Raw genomic sequence first — 16,068 nt, forward strand, 5'->3', positions numbered from 1 at the left:
CTTTAGAGAGGGTAGATCTTTTCCCATGCAGGCTGGTCTTATAAAGAGAGGAACTGGCTGCTGTGCAGGAAGAAGACTGGGAATCAATACCACTGAAATCACTGATTTTATTTTAGCTTTAAAATCGACTGGTTCTTGCTTCCAGGGCCTTCTTCCACTTGCTTAGGGCACGTTCAATCTGAAGTGTTACCAACAGCAGACAAGAAAGACATGTGTAAACAGGGAGAGGGATGCCACATTCAGAACAATAGGAAAGAATAAAACACAGAAAATCATTCTGAACAATTTGGCCCAATTGACAAAACAAGCCCATTTTGATTATTTAAAGCAAGTTTGACGTGCAACTGTTTTTAGAGCTGCTTTTCAAAGCACTGTTTAATCCAAGAGACTCTCAGAAAAACAGCCCCTGAAACAGCCCTTAACTGAGCCCATTGCGTTCTTGAAATCTCATCTCTAGACTTGGACTTGAACTTGGGAGAAATAGAGTTGTACAGAAATGTGCTAAACAGCAGTGCAGCAGTCCTGCTCTCACTACCTTGCTGTGAAACACAAGCTCTGGCCTTGTGATGGCAGGGTTACTGGATGAATGTGAACATCTTCAACCAGGTATGCTGGTGGTGTGTGTGAAACAGTAAAAAAATACATTCATACATTCATGAGAGCAAAGATGCTCTCACATTGAGTCTTCATCCCACTATCCTACAGGAGCTACTCCCATTGCAGCGCCCGTAGCCTTCCTCTGCTTTCTCAAACTGCAGTCAGTTTAACTACTGTCTAGTATTCCTTTCACTGATAAAATGCTTGTTCAACAAGTATCCCAGACTCCGCATGGCAGATGTGCTTATATTCTATGAATCACATGAAGAACAAAGTCTCTAATTCAGCCTTGTATGCGATACCTGGGTAAAAAAAGGCCTCAAAACTGTACAGCGTTTTGCATTTGGTGTGACACATTTTCCAACATTGCATCTCGTATCTTTAGTTATGTGAAAAGCATGACTGTTTCATATTGATTAGTGAGTTAGTTTGTTACAGTAGTTAATAACTGTGTGCAGCTTCATTTGGGTTCTTTTTTTTTTTTTAGAATCTCCAATTATTTTTATCCCCGATTTAGGGTTCTTTTGAGTCAGATTAGATATTTATTTAGTTTAGCATTAGCAAGGAGCTCTGTGCTAGGCTAGGCAATAATGTTACACTAAGCAACTATTTCATAGAGCACTTTATTCACCAAATACTAGTACAATACAGGCGCCTCCGTACTCAGTATTAATGGAATAAGAGATGTTTACTCTCAATAAGTGGGATGCAGGAAGGATTTCTATTTTTGGCTCTTAATAGCCCTGATACCCTCCAAGGAGGCCTTGTTGCCTTATAAATGTGTAATACAGATCCTGCAGGTAAAGCCCTCTGCCTCCCCATGTCCAAGCTCATCGCACTGAGGACGTTTCACAGATGAAGCTAATAACAATATTAAGCAAACTTAGAAAACAACATCTTTGATCTTTACAATATTTTAAAAAAAACACGTCCTTGATGGACTTGTCTTGTCCCGTCTAATATGAAGCGACTCAGTAAGTGTGGCATGAATTGTCGCGGTGCTGGATTTAATAGGCAGGATTGTTGTCATGTAAGTCTATTTGGATAAAAGTCTATTTTAAAATAAGATTTTTTTGCACAAGGACCCTAACCTCCATTCCCCCCGCCCCCCAAATAGAAGTGTTCTAAATTAATCTGCCGAGTCCTGTCTTAAACACTACCCGACGACTTGTAACATCTTGAGAATAAACAAAATGATAATAGTTGGCTTTTTCCTGTGCGTTTGGTGAGTAAATCCAGGGTCCAAAGACCGCAATACCTCTCACCCGACACTTCAAGTCTGTGTCAAGCTTGTTTGTGATGTGCTTCTCTCCATAGCAATGTGGATTCAGAGATAGAATGACATTGTGGTCAAGCTTTATATTACCCAAGCAATAACCACTAGGAATTAAAGAGTAATTAATACGGTAACGACCCAGGTCCCCAGCAACAGCTGTTGAAGCCAGCTCTAGAATAAATGAAATGAATAGATAACCTTGATTATGTGTTAGTTTAAGAATCCATTTCTAAAACGTCTTGGCATGTTATTACATGTTTTGATGAAGTAATAACATGTGAAGAACACATTACTAGTGTAAAGCTTTGTGTCATAAAGCAATGACAAGGTTTCCTTTAAAATGCCTCAGTTCGATGTTCTTATAACCATGTATTGCTTTGGTCTGTTATACAGTAATTATCAGTGTTAATATTAATTTCTAACATCTTTATAACAACATTTATCAATGCATTGCTGACTATTTACGCTAATGGTTTAGTAACTATTGTAATTACTGGTGAATATTAAAGCCTTGCCTGAATTGCTTTACATGACAGCCTATGGTTCTGCTGTTGAAAAACACCACTGTGCTAAGGAGGTAAATGTACAGGGTGTCTCATAGATTGTTTTAGTTCCTTAGGAAAACGTGTGACTGCATCTTAGCTTGCCCCTCTTGACAAGCGGCATATTCTGGTATATACATATTCTTTACTTTATCTCAATCCTGCTGATGCAGCTACCACTACTTCTCCTGCCTTCAAGGAAACTTCTGCCACCAAAGAAATTCAGCTTCTCGGGAGTTATTCCTGGGAATTAAATTAAACTCTGCAGTTTCTTTTCAAAACTATCAACTATCAAAGCACTTGAACGCATGGCTTGTGGTTTCTGTATCATGTTCACGATTTTAAATCTACCTAAGAGGGCCCTGATGGTTTGTTACAGTTGTGTGTGTCCTGTCTGTCTCAGCGCCCCCTGCTGGAGGTGGATCTGACTGCAGGGGTGCCGCCGCAGTTGGAATATCTCCAGTGGACTCGAAACACTCAGGAGAGCAGGATTCTCATTGGACGAGGCCTGGGGGAGAAATTTTAAAAAAACTAAGAAACCATCAAATCACATGAAGTGACACTAACACACATTCTCATCCCTCCAGCGCTGTCATTACAAACACTGAGCACTAGCACACATTCTCATCCCTCCAGCACTGTCATTACAAACACTGAGCGCTAGCACACATTCTCATCCATCCAGCGCTGTCATTACAAACACTGAGCACTAGCACACATTCTCATCCCTCCAGCACTGTCATTACAAACACTGAGCACTAACAAACATTCTCATCCCTCCAGCACTGTCATTACAAACACTGAGCACTAACAAACATTCTCATCCCTCCAGCACTGTCATTACAAACACTGAGCACTAGCACACATTCTCATCCCTCCAGCACTGTCATTACAAACACTGAGCACTAGCACACATTCTCATCCCTCCAGCACTATCATTACAAACACTGAGCACTAACAAACATTCTCATCCCTCCAGCACTGTCATTACAAACACTGAGCACTAACAAACATTCTCATCCCTCCAGCACTGTCATTACAAACACTGAGCACTAGCACACATTCTCATCCCTCCAGCACTGTCATTACAAACACTGAGCACTAGCACACATTCTCATCCCTCCAGCACTATCATTACAAACACTGAGCACTAACAAACATTCTCATCCCTCCAGCACTGTCATTACAAACACTGAGCACTAGCACACATTCTCATCCCTCCAGCACTGTCATTACAAACACTGAGCACTAGCACACATTCTCATCCCTCCAGCGCTGTCATTACAAACACTGAGCACTAGCACACATTCTCATCCCTCCAGCACTGTCATTACAAACACTGAGCACTAGCACACATTCTCATCCCTCCAGCGCTGTCATTACAAACACTGAGCGCTAACACACATTCTCATCCCTCCAGCGCTGTCATTACAAACACTGAGCACTAACACACATTCTCATCCCTCCAGCACTGTCATTACAAACACTGAGCACTAACAAACATTCTCATCCCTCCAGCACTGTCATTACAAACACTCAGCGCTAACACACATTCTCATCCCTCCAGAGCTGTCATTACAAACACTGAGCACTAACACACATTCTCATCCCTCCAGCACTGTCATTCTCCTGCATCTTAATAATAAGTGCATTTTCAGCCCTCCATCTCAATAAATAGCATTATTACTCTGTCACCCTTCCAGTCAAGCAAGCTGTATAAAGGGAAACACATGGTGCTGGTCATACCTTTCCATGTTCAGTACTTCTGTTTATTCTGTATTTTCTTCTAGACTTTAGAGGGAAAAAAAGAAATGCAATTTAATCAAGCAAACTGGTTTGCATGTGCCTCAAAGGTGATGTTGTACTGTTGTAATTCCTTGTCTGCAGTGAATGCAAATGCACTTTGCAGTGTCTCTAATTACTGTGTGTTTACATAGTAGTTACTTAGTAAATACATGTGTACTTACACAGTTCCAGTGTTATTATGCAGTTACAATGCACTTAATGTTTCATGATATAACCCAAATCCTAACCTTAACCCTAACTCTAAACCTAACTCTAAAGCTAACTCTACCCCCCCTAACCCTAACCCGTTTCTGATACAAATGTGTACTTGCATATGTCGTGCAGATAAGTACATTGTAACTATGCATAATTACAGTGTCACTATGTGTAGTAGGTATTTACTTTGCTGCTGTTTTACTGTCCAGGTAATTCTGTGTGGAGCAGCTACCAGGCTATTTAAGATCAGAAGTTCAACAATTGATTACTTGAACTGGTTTAAAGGTTCATAATTAATTCAGCAGCAGGGTATTATAGAGCTCTTTGTCATACTTTTAAAAGTGCTGTGCTGTAATAATAATCCCAGTATAGATATTTACATACACTTCTCTGTATCATCAGTATACCACAAGAAAGTGAATTGCAAAGTGAAGGAGCTTGCTGGTGTTCATCTCCGTATGAAGTTGATTTTTTAATTAATTTTCATGAACCAGCAGAAAATGTATATAGACCTAAAAGACTGATCAGCTACAAGCAAAAAAAGACTGACGCGGCTATCAACAAGATTAATAAATAATAATATAAATAATATTAAAATAATACAAATATACTGTACAGTATATTTAATAAGCAATTACCCCAAACAGGCAGTAGTGGTCGGTAAAATAAAAAATAAAAGAAGTTAAAGCATTGCTGAAGTTGAACAAATAAGACAAATAACATTCATTTAAAGTTAGATGAAGTTAGACAAAATTTGACTTGTGAATTATATCATGATATCTATAATATCTAAACAGCTTAAACGTTTTCTGTCTTTCCGCAAAGTAACACACTATGCAAGAGTGAGAAGAGCTGAAGTCGTGCTGCTCATATTTACAGCCTTTGTTGTCTTGGCACATGCGCGCTGATCATCTGATCACCGTGTTCGCTACCATCCAGACATTTTTAAGACATTTTTAAGCCATCATAGCTAGTCCTGGCTGATGGCTGGCTGCTACTGCGCATGTGCATGGTGGATTTGGGTGCATTTCTGAACGAGCACTGCCTGGCTTCAGTCCATTAAAAGATGGGATGAATGGCATTGTTGATGTGCCAGTGTCACATGAGAGGGGGAATGAAACGCACATCACCCAGAAGAAGGGAGGTGCAATTCATTAATAAGAGACTGGGGGTTCGGCGAGCAAGCAAACACTGTTCACCGGCTGCCCCTGGATTTCACGACACCCTGCTCATTAGGAATTCCCGTTAACATATGGCTTGCATTGTTAAACCTCCTCATAAGCCCTCTGCTGAGCTGGGAGTTCCCAGCCCACAGCAGGATCTCCTTGCTCCTAGTCCTCCTCTCAGCCCCCTTGCCTATGGGGTTAAATGCTAGGCAAAGACATCAATTATAAAAAAAGAAAAGAAGAAGCAAACAACAAAACAAGGTTGCCGAGTTGTATGCAGTAATACTACTGGGAAATTAAACGAAGCAGGCCTATTATTTGTGCCCATTATTTACAGCTGAACTGCGTGTTTTACACAACTCCATTACGCTGCAGCACAGGGACTGCAGTAAGGGAGGCACTGATCAGCAGACCTTCCATAGCAGAGCTGCTGTTGGGTTATTGTTTATTATCATTTTAAAAGATGAGCGGCTAAATTCACAAAACGTCAGCTCTGATTGTGAACTCTACAAACCTAAAATGAGAGTCTCTCAAAGATGCTATAGTTGTTTATGCTGTGCATGTGTTGTTTTTTAATATCTGGTTGTAACCTACCTGTCCCACTCGACTTGGCTTGACTGGCAGCTACTGTGGCAGGGTCAGCTGGCAGCCCCACATATACACCGCCGTAATTCCTTCAGCGAGCGAACCGACAACAAAATGTAAAGAATTACATTCATATAATCACTATAATACTGTACTGACTATCACTGTTTTCAATTTGTCAGGATGTGGAAATCACATACCAAAATAACGAGGGGACACACCACCCTTGTAAATTGCACCCACTTCCCAAGGGGGCAGCTACAGAAAAGAGCACTGCTAATGAAAATGTAGTCCGACTATGCCAACCCCACATTATCTAAGTAGTAGTGACTGCCCTGGAAGCAATACTAGTGGTATACCTTTGTAGGAAACAACCTTTGAAAAGTTTCATATCACTAACCTTTTTTTTTCATCATCTGACATGGACTCTTCTGTCCTGTAATGTGCAAAGATGTTACATGTTAACAAATGCAGTATCTGCTGTCTAGAAAAACGTAATGTCAGTTTCATGCAGTACATATCACCTGCTCTAAATATCAAACTCGAGGTGGGAGTACAGTATCATGAAAAAGAGGCTCGGACAGATGGACATACCTACACCTCCGCATTCAAGGGAGTCCACTGAATATAAATAACTTCATTGTGTATCAAGAAACAAAAAAGATTGCTGTTCAACGCAGAGGAATACAACAGATTCATAAAACAATAGTTTCCAAATAATACACACTGTAAGAATACATTTGAAGACGTCTGAAATAAATCCTTGCGGGAGAAATAACTTGCGGACTGTACAGTGATGAAATATTAATTTCTCTGCATTTTCACCAAATTGATAGCCTTGCTGCTGATTGGACCACTTATTTTCCTGTGTGACATCATCAAAAGTATTGCACTTGTACCATTTTCTCAGTGCATGTGTTGTTTCAGCATCTGTGTACAAGTAAGGAGGGTGCTAGTCCTGCCTGGTTTATAATGCATTGAACACAGACAGCTAACACAAGACAAAGACTTGAGCTAATGCTTCAGACACTAACACAGGCACCCTTCTTAATTACATGACATTGAAAACATAAAATTCATATTTCATGAAAACAGGTGTTTCATGCAATCGTAATTTATCCAAATCAATTTTATAAGTGACATGAGCAATTCCGTTGAGTTGGCCGAGCCCTAGCACGTTATCCCAGATATTCTTTGATTGAATCCCCTAATTAGTTGTAGTGAATGATGTTTGATCAGCATTCTCTTCTATATTAATGACAGGCACTGTTGTTACTGCATTTTTCATGAAATTAACATTATCTTGAGATATCATCAAAAATCCAAAAATGATTTACCTTTCTTCTCTGTCCACAGGCGGGAATGCAAAGCAAAAGAAAACATAAGTCAAGCGTTAACAGAACATATTCAAATTGCACATTGTGTCCTGTCAGGTCCTTTGTTGCGGTTTCTCATTTTGGTTCCACAGAAGCTGCCTTTAAAGAGGAACCACTGAAGCTGCCTTTTCAAAGCACTGTTGGTTGTGTTGGTTTTGTTGCGGAACATGATTTCTCCTCACCCACACACCGGGTCCGTGTCTGTGTGGGGAGAGATGGAGTGGGTGGAGGTTATCCCTCCTGTACCGACAACACAACACACTCCATTACCTGATAGAACTAATAGATGGAGTGACTGGCTGTCAGAGGAGGGAAGGAGAGAAGGATGGGGCGGAGGTTGGGAAGGCTCCTGTAGAGGACCCTTTATGCTCACCAGCTCTTAAAGTGTTAGTACTGTTGCTAACAAAGTCATTCCATGGAACTAACCTGATAGTCTCACATGTGTAGTGTTGAAACACACTTGATATAGTAAACATAAATTATTATTTAAAAACAGGAATGATTGCTCCATTGAGTTTACATGAACAGCTAAACACAGCATTGCTCACAGGAATGATTGCACCATTGAGTTTACATGAACAGCTAAACACAGCATTGCTCACAGGAATGATTGCTCCATTGAGTTTACATGAACAGCTAAACACAGCATTGCTCACAGGAATGATTGCACCATTGAGTTTACATGAACAGCTGAACACAGCATTGCTCACAGGAATGATTGCACCATTGAGTTTACATGAACAGCTAAACACAGCATTGCTCACAGGAATGATTGCACCATTGAGTTTACATGAACAGCTAAACACAGCATTGCTCACAGGAATGATTGCACCATTGAGTTTACATGAACAGCTGAACACAGCATTGCTCACACAGACACACAGTACCCATGTGTTTCCAATGCAGACTGGTTATAATGGCACAGCACTAGCATTCTGAAAACCATGGTAAAGCACATTGGATAGAGAGAACTGTATAGGCATTGGAAAAGGGACTGTGCACATTTACCAGGGAAAGCATTATTAATGGCAGCTTCTCATATGCAATGCAATGTTACAACTCACAGCACATCCGTGGAGACCCTGGGTACTTACGCCTCGTTCGCAGCTCCACCTGGACCTGGAATTAAAAGAAACAAGAGTTTGAGATGGACAGCAATGCTGGAGTATGTAAAGTCCCCTGAGGTGTAGAGAAGCAGAACATCCCCCCAGGGCTGTGAGGTCAAACACAGCCCAGAAACAGCTCCACAGTGTTCCCTTCATTTTCCTAAGATGTGGCTGTGTAGTGTAAAGAATATCTGCATATCTCCAATTCTAACAAACAACAATTAAAGAACCAAACACTATTCAATACACTGTACAGTGACTCCCCGCAGTACTGACTGATGCAATACGCTGTACAGTGACTCCCCGTAGTGCTGACTGATGCAATACGCTGTACAGTGACTCCCCGCAGTGCTGACTGATTCAATATACTATACAGTGACTCCCCGCAGTGCTGACTGATTCAATATACTATACAGTGACTCCCCGCAGTGCTGACTGATTCAATACACTGTACAGTGACTCCCCACAGTGCTGACTGATGCAATACGCTGTACAGTGACTCCCTGCAGTGCTGACTGATTCAATACACTGTACAGTGACTCCCCGTAGTGCTGACTGATGCAATACGCTGTACAGTGACTCCCTGCAGTGCTGACTGATTCAATACACTGTACAGTGACTCCCTGCATTGCTGACTGATTCAATACACTGTACAGTGACTCCCCGTAGTGCTGACTGATTCAATACACTGTACAGTGACTCCCCGCAGTGCTGACTGATTCAATACACTGTACAGTGACTCCCCGCAGTGCTGACTGATTCAATACACTGTAATAACATGGTAGTTAGCAGTGGCATGGGAATGGCCTTGTGGGCAAGATCTCGCTACCTGATGTAATTACACACATATTGCAACAGCTGTCATTGTCATGTAAGAGCAGGGAGTGTCAGTAGTTACCCAGTTATTACCGCGGTAGCACCAGGTTATGCACGCTGTGTAAAGTACTACCGTTTCTAAACATATTACCTAACTATTAACAAACAATGAAATGTTAGTCAGCTCAATTTCACATTTAATTGACTGAAAGAATGAGACCACTACAGTAAGTCTTGAGAGTGAACAGTATTGGTAAATAAATGAGGGATCAATTCAAACTCCTGTGCTGGTGTTTCATCTAAGTTTTCTGTAGGCAAGGGTTTCACTTTGATTTATAGGATGAAAGCCCTTCCGCGTTTTTTTTATCTCCCTGTCTACTGTCTCGGATAAAATCTCTGATACATTTTTGAAGTCTCCCCTGAAAAGAATAATTGAACTAATCTCAATGTGAATCAGCACAGACCTGGCACACTGAGAGAGTCGGCCCATCTGACCGCTAAACGGGTTTCTTTGTATTGTTAACTCCTTGCGGGCGGCTTCTGTTAGAATATCTCATTGCGCTAACGCTTTGTGTTGAGTGGCATGAATACATATTGAATTACTATGCAATTAACCATGTGCTGAGGTTTAGTTCCATATTACTAAACAGTCAATCTATCATCAGCCATTTGAGCTCATATTTCATATGCATGTTGAATATGTTTTTCTTCTTATTAAAAGTTAACCTGGCTGAAAAGGTGTCAAAGTAAAGAATGATTTTCACAGCGCAAGGCAGCACACAGGAAGCTGCTCATTACCGGAAACATAATGAATGAATAAACAGCAGAGCGGCTATTACTGAACGAGAGCTGCAGTGTCTGCTGACGCTTAACAAAGGACAGAAAGCTCTCTGGGGCACTCAAGCTGCTCCCTAATGACACTTGACTAGTTTTTGTGTTTAATTTCCAACACAGATCAGTGTAATGATGTAATGTGCAGTTGTTCCTTTGCACTGACTCAACACCCAGGACAGAAACTACTTGAGAAGCAAGCCCCTCGGAGACCATGCCCAGGTACCCCGGTGCCCCGGTGCCACGTCAAGACCTCATCACAGTGACAGGTGGTGTGAGGATGCTTGTGTGATCTGGGCTGATCTCAGCGCTCTTGTCTGAAGTGTGCAGCGGGTTCTTCTCTCTGATGGGTTATATTTATTAATTACAGTCGCAGCTCAATGTCAGGAGGGCAGCGTATGGAGATCACTGCTTCGGAATGACAGCGGCAGTCAGGCGGCACACACAGCAGGTTAAAGTTCTGCTGTTCTTTGTTCATTTAGTCTAAAACAGAGTGTTACTGACTTCATGTTCCACTGTATGATTCAGGGAAGGTGATATACAGCACTGCTATAATGTACTACTGGTGCGGGATCCATAGTTGAGAGACTGCACTCTGTGTTCAGCATCAGAGCAGTGATGCAGGTGCAAGCCATGTGATCATACCATCTTAGAACTGGGTCTGTGATATTAAGGGACACCTTAAAATAAGGAAGCACTGTCTAATTCATTAGGAAGGCAGTTCTGTGTGATAAAGAACACACACAATAATTCTTTGCTCTCAAGAGAGAGCACTTCTATGCACTCAGCCTGTCTGATTTGTTGGTTATGTTGGTTATGAAAAGGATCACTAAACGCATTCCCTTTAAATAGTGCTGTTTAAAACACAGCTGTTAGAGAGGAAGTGCACCAAATGATTTGCCTGCAGCTGGATCATGTGAAAGGCACCGGGAATAAAAAATAAGGCAAAGTGGACCATAAATACTTCATTTTAAAAAGGGTGGAAACAGGTGACCTCGTCTGCAAAGTGTGTGTGTGTGAGAGAGAGAGTGTGTGTGTGTGTGAGAGAGAGACAGTGTGTGTGTGAGAGAGAGAGAGTGTGTGTGTGAGAGAGAGAGAGAGACAGTGTGTGTCTGTGAGAGAGAGAGAGAGTGTGTGTGAGAGAGAGAGAGAGAGACAGTGTGAGAGAGAGAGAGATAGTGTGTGTGTGTGAGAGAGAGAGAGAGACAGTGTGTGTGAGAGAGAGAGAGTGTGTGTGTGTGAGAGAGAGTGTGTGTGTGTGAGTGTGTGTGTGAGAGAGACAGTGTGTGTGTGTGTGAGAGAGAGACAGTGTGTGTGAGAGAGAGAGAGTGTGTGTGTGAGAGAGAGAGAGAGTGTGTGTGTGTGAGTGTGTGTGTGAGAGAGACAGTGTGTGTGTGTGTGAGAGAGAGAGAGAGAAAGTGTGTGTGTGTATGCATGTGTGTCTGTATGTATGTACGTGTGTATGTATGTATGTATGTATGTATGTATGTATGTATGTATGCAGAAATATGTTTTTTTTTTTTCTAGAAGCACAGGCATGGTTGTGGGAGCCCGTTCACTACCATCGGGATACAGGGGAGGAACAAACCACATCACCCAAAAGCATGCTGAAATGAAAAGGACACTTACCCCCACTAGAGGTGGTTGTGGCTGTTGAATTTCCGCAGCCCATCTGGTGTGCGCCCGTCAGTCAGAGATTGAGATTTCAGTTCCAAATCGAGGAAGGAAGAGGGAGGGGGGCAAGGATCCCAGACTGATCCCTCTGTTTTACAGTCTCCCTGTGTCTCTGTTTCTCTGGGATGGAAGGGTGGGTGCAGCTATGGAGGAGAGAGAGAGAGAGTGAGAGACTGAAAAGGATGATGAGGGCAGACCATCCTTCTCTCCACCCCGGGAGAGTTGCCTAGGTAACGAGACTCAGCCAATGGCATGTGGCTGCTGCAGCACAGGACCCAGAGAGCCAGTGGCTATTGTACCAAGCGGGAGTTTGAATTCATCCTCAGATTTAAATACACGCTCAAATGCACAATATGAATGCACAGATGCACACAGAACACAAACACAGAGAAACAGAAGCAAGCAATCACATCATGCGTTTACACTGCAGTGACCACACACTCAGCCACAGATATCAGCATACACAGGAGCTGATTCAATTACCTTTTAACTGGAGGAAAAAGGAAAAGATAGCCTACATGAATGCAATTCACACAGCCAATGCAGAGCGATATGTAATCATCTAGGAATCAACAGATATGTTATTGACTCCACACACTCGCTCTGACAACCCCCAAATTATTACTATATAACAACTGGTAACTTTATGAGGTGTTGTTTTATTTGTCACTAAAACTGTGCTTTGAGAAACAATCCCAATGAGAAGGTGGCAAATAAATTGAGGTGGGCTTTTCTAATGTTTCTGACCAGTTGTAGCAGCAATTGTTCTCCTGTTTGTGAGTGTAAGGGAATCCCCATGGAGTTTTGAACCAGTACTTCTGTAGGGGTAATATCAGGATAACGATGGATTAGTTAAAATTAATAAATAAATAAATAAATAAATAAATAATGTGATATCTGTAAAATGTGAAATAATGTATAATGTGTATAATGTGATATCTTGTAACAATTGTAAGTCTCCCTGGATAAGGGCCTCTGCTAAGACATAAATATCCCACTCTGCCAAAAAATCAGTAAGCTCTGAGATTGTAAACTAATTGCTTCTTACTGTAGTGCAATTAGTAACATTAACTAATTACACAAATTTAAAGCAGGGGCGTCATTTCAGAAAAATTCTTGGGCGGGCAAAATGATGTCAACATTGACCATTCTCTGTCCCAAAAGCATCATGGATGAGAAACAACTGGAAGTACTTGGGCCAGTTCTGCTGCCAGCTTCCGATACTCCAGTTAAGTAAACATTTCACAGTTACATACTGTAGCTACTGCTACATTAAACAAATAGCGACGCCACATCATTTTTTGATTAATCGTTTTACAGTATCAGGTAAGGACATCAGTCTACTCTTATTTCAGATCATTGAACACAATGACATGCGTTGCATGGGCTTTACAAGAAGAGCCAGGGGTACGAATGCAGTTTAACTCTTTAATTTACCCATCCGAGTACATCTCATCAGATTTGATACACACTTACAACCTCGAGTTAAGTTTGATACATTTCACCTGCTTTCCACAAACAATGACACTTTGTATCATATATAAACCAATGATCATTAACTGCTTAATAAGCACCACGTTGCTGTGAAGGTCGAAAGTTGAGCTATGTAGCAGTTTTAAATGTTTACACAGATAATCACCAATAAAATAAAACGGGGCCGCGTCTCGCTTTCATGTTGGCAAATGTGTCAACACGCCTGTATGTTTTTGTCGGGTTGGCTCGCAATGATAACGGAAATATCGCTCAATCTCTGATCAACAGAAGCTGTACGCAGGTATATTTTTGACCCTTTTCATGCACGAAAATAACATTTCGTTTGCCTAACTAATACCAACATTTGCACACGGCCAAAATATGTTAGAAAAGGAAATCCTTTGATTTTCATGTATAGCATTGCCAAATCAGTCTGGACCTGCCCCATACCAAAAGACAGCCCTGATTCAAAGTAATATGTAATAAACTATTACCAGCAGTGCCCGACCCCTTTGAACCCCAAACACAGGACGTGAGTATGCACGGCTGCTAATGCTCCTGTTATCAGCATCAGTGACGCCTGGCTGTGGAAACAGAACCACAGCTATAAGTACCTGTGTGTCCGGGTGAAGCGCAGTGTGTCTGCCATTCAGGGATGACGTTAAACAGATTGGATCAAGGTGACACAAAAACCTGCTTTCAACACAGAAACTTCAAGTGAGTTCATCAGAGCAGTACGCGCCGCAATAGTGAGTGTCTGTCTTCAGCTGTGCTGATAGACGAGCTGGCGGTCCTCCACCTGATATTCACTGTTACTAAAAGAAACCAATGAAGAGCGATTGTTTACACCAGATACGTTCAACTGTTCATTTCTTACCTGCTTAATAGCATCATATTACATGTGTTCTCAATCGTTCTCTATTGCTGTTTCTGATGAAATCTACCACCTGGTCTGCTTCTGAAAAGACTCCTTTTATTATTATTATTTAGGAGACGCCTTTATCCAAGGCGACTTACAGAGACTAGGCACTGAGACTTTATCACTGGCACAGTGTTAAAATGATCACTGGTGCAGTGTTAAAATGATCACTGGCGCTGTAAAATGATCACTGGTACAGTGTTAAAATGATCACTGGCACAGGGTTAAAATGATCACTGGCGCAGTGTTAAAATGATCACTGGCACAGGGTTAAAATGATCACTGTCGCTGTAAAATGATCACTGGCGCAGTGTTAAAATGATCACTGGCACAGGGTTAAAATGATCACTGGCGCAGTGTTAAAATGATCACTGGCGCAGTGTTAAAATGATCACTGGCACAGTGTTAAAATGATCAGTGGCGCAGTGTTAAAATGATCACTGGCGCAGTGTTAAAATGATCACTGGCGCAGTGTTAAAATGATCACTGGCGCTGTGCAGCTGTAATGTATGTCCCCTCTGTTTTAGTTTTTTCAAAAGCAGACCCCGTTTTTAAAAAAGGACAGACAGTAAGTTTTTCTAGTGATTATTTTCATCTAAGACTTTGGATGAGGCTTCCTTTTGCTTTTCTGGTAATACTCTGCTGTGCACAACAGAGACACTGTTCTGCATTACAAATGCCATGGCAGGCAGTTATAAACTGCAGTGCAGTTCCTGAACTCATGGTCAAAGCACCCTTACACAGGCATAAGCAAAACACACAATACAACAGTATTTGCAATACAAAACACTCAGACTGATTGCAAATGTCATCATAATAACTGAAAATAATGACTATTCAGTCACTAATAACAGAAAGATCACCCAGACAGTCATGGAGCTATTTTTGAGCTTGATTAACATATCATGGTTTATTCATGAAAAGAGTGAGGTAACATGGTGGATTTTTTTTTTTGTACTGTAAGTTACCAATTTTTTATTCCACAAGGTGGCAGTATAAGCTAAACTATGCCTGTTCTTATTTTTAGCAGGCTGAAAGGGGAAGAGCTGATACCAGTGTCTACCAGCGGGGGTCACTAGAATACATAGTAATACTCTTCTCATCTCTGCAGGTGACATATTGGATACCTGACGCTTTTTCAATCACGACTCAGTACTCAGCAGGAGACTGACTGCCGGTGTTTCTCGCATTGCCAGTAAAGGTCACTGTGTTGTGAAGTCTCCCTAATAAAAAACATTCAAGAGGTTTGTACTCAGGGAATCCACCATGAACTCCATCATTCCCAGGTTAACCCATGGGAGGGACAAGGCCTAATCCTCCAGACATCTCAAGCAAATAAACCTGCTTTCATAAACTTCCACACTTTCCCATTAGGATCACTAGGCTGGGTCTTTATGCTGTGTAGTGTTGTACAATAGCCTCTTTACCTCAGTGGGAAGAAGCTCCCTCTGTTGCATCCTGGTTTTATTCAGCTGTATAATAGTAAACACAACACTCCTCTTTTGTTTCCTGTCTTTAATGTGTTTACTGTGCCCTGGTAAAAGCCAATCAGCTGTAAACAATGCAAACAGCCCCAGTGTGCACAGAGCAACAGGGAGTTACAGTAACAGAGTGCTTGATAGCACAAGGAAGCCACACACACACACACACACACACACACACAAACACACACATGCACACGCACACACACTAACACACTGACACAC

General features: G+C 41.6%; 1 protein-coding gene across 1 annotated transcript in view; it reads right to left on the reverse strand.

Moving 5' to 3' along the window:
• LOC131697380 (overexpressed in colon carcinoma 1 protein) overlaps positions 1 to 14,199 on the reverse strand; it is a 16,003-nt gene extending 1,804 nt beyond the window's left edge. The window contains exons 1-7 of the mRNA XM_058985531.1: positions 14,058 to 14,199; positions 11,926 to 12,113; positions 8,638 to 8,662; positions 6,568 to 6,603; positions 6,177 to 6,256; positions 4,162 to 4,206; positions 1 to 2,923 (exon numbers count right to left, since the gene is read on the reverse strand). The exon at positions 1 to 2,923 is cut by the window's left edge and continues 1,804 nt beyond it. Coding sequence (XP_058841514.1) covers positions 4,202 to 4,206; positions 6,177 to 6,256; positions 6,568 to 6,603; positions 8,638 to 8,662; positions 11,926 to 11,968 — 189 coding nt within the window. The 5' untranslated portion in view covers positions 11,969 to 12,113; positions 14,058 to 14,199 and the 3' untranslated portion in view covers positions 1 to 2,923; positions 4,162 to 4,201. The remainder of the gene's footprint in view (positions 2,924 to 4,161; positions 4,207 to 6,176; positions 6,257 to 6,567; positions 6,604 to 8,637; positions 8,663 to 11,925; positions 12,114 to 14,057) is intronic.
• Between the last annotated feature and the right edge of the window lie 1,869 nt (positions 14,200 to 16,068).

The sequence above is a fragment of the Acipenser ruthenus genome, chromosome 14 (genome assembly GCF_902713425.1).
Source record: "Acipenser ruthenus chromosome 14, fAciRut3.2 maternal haplotype, whole genome shotgun sequence".
Classification (NCBI taxonomy): Eukaryota; Metazoa; Chordata; class Actinopteri; order Acipenseriformes; family Acipenseridae; genus Acipenser; species Acipenser ruthenus.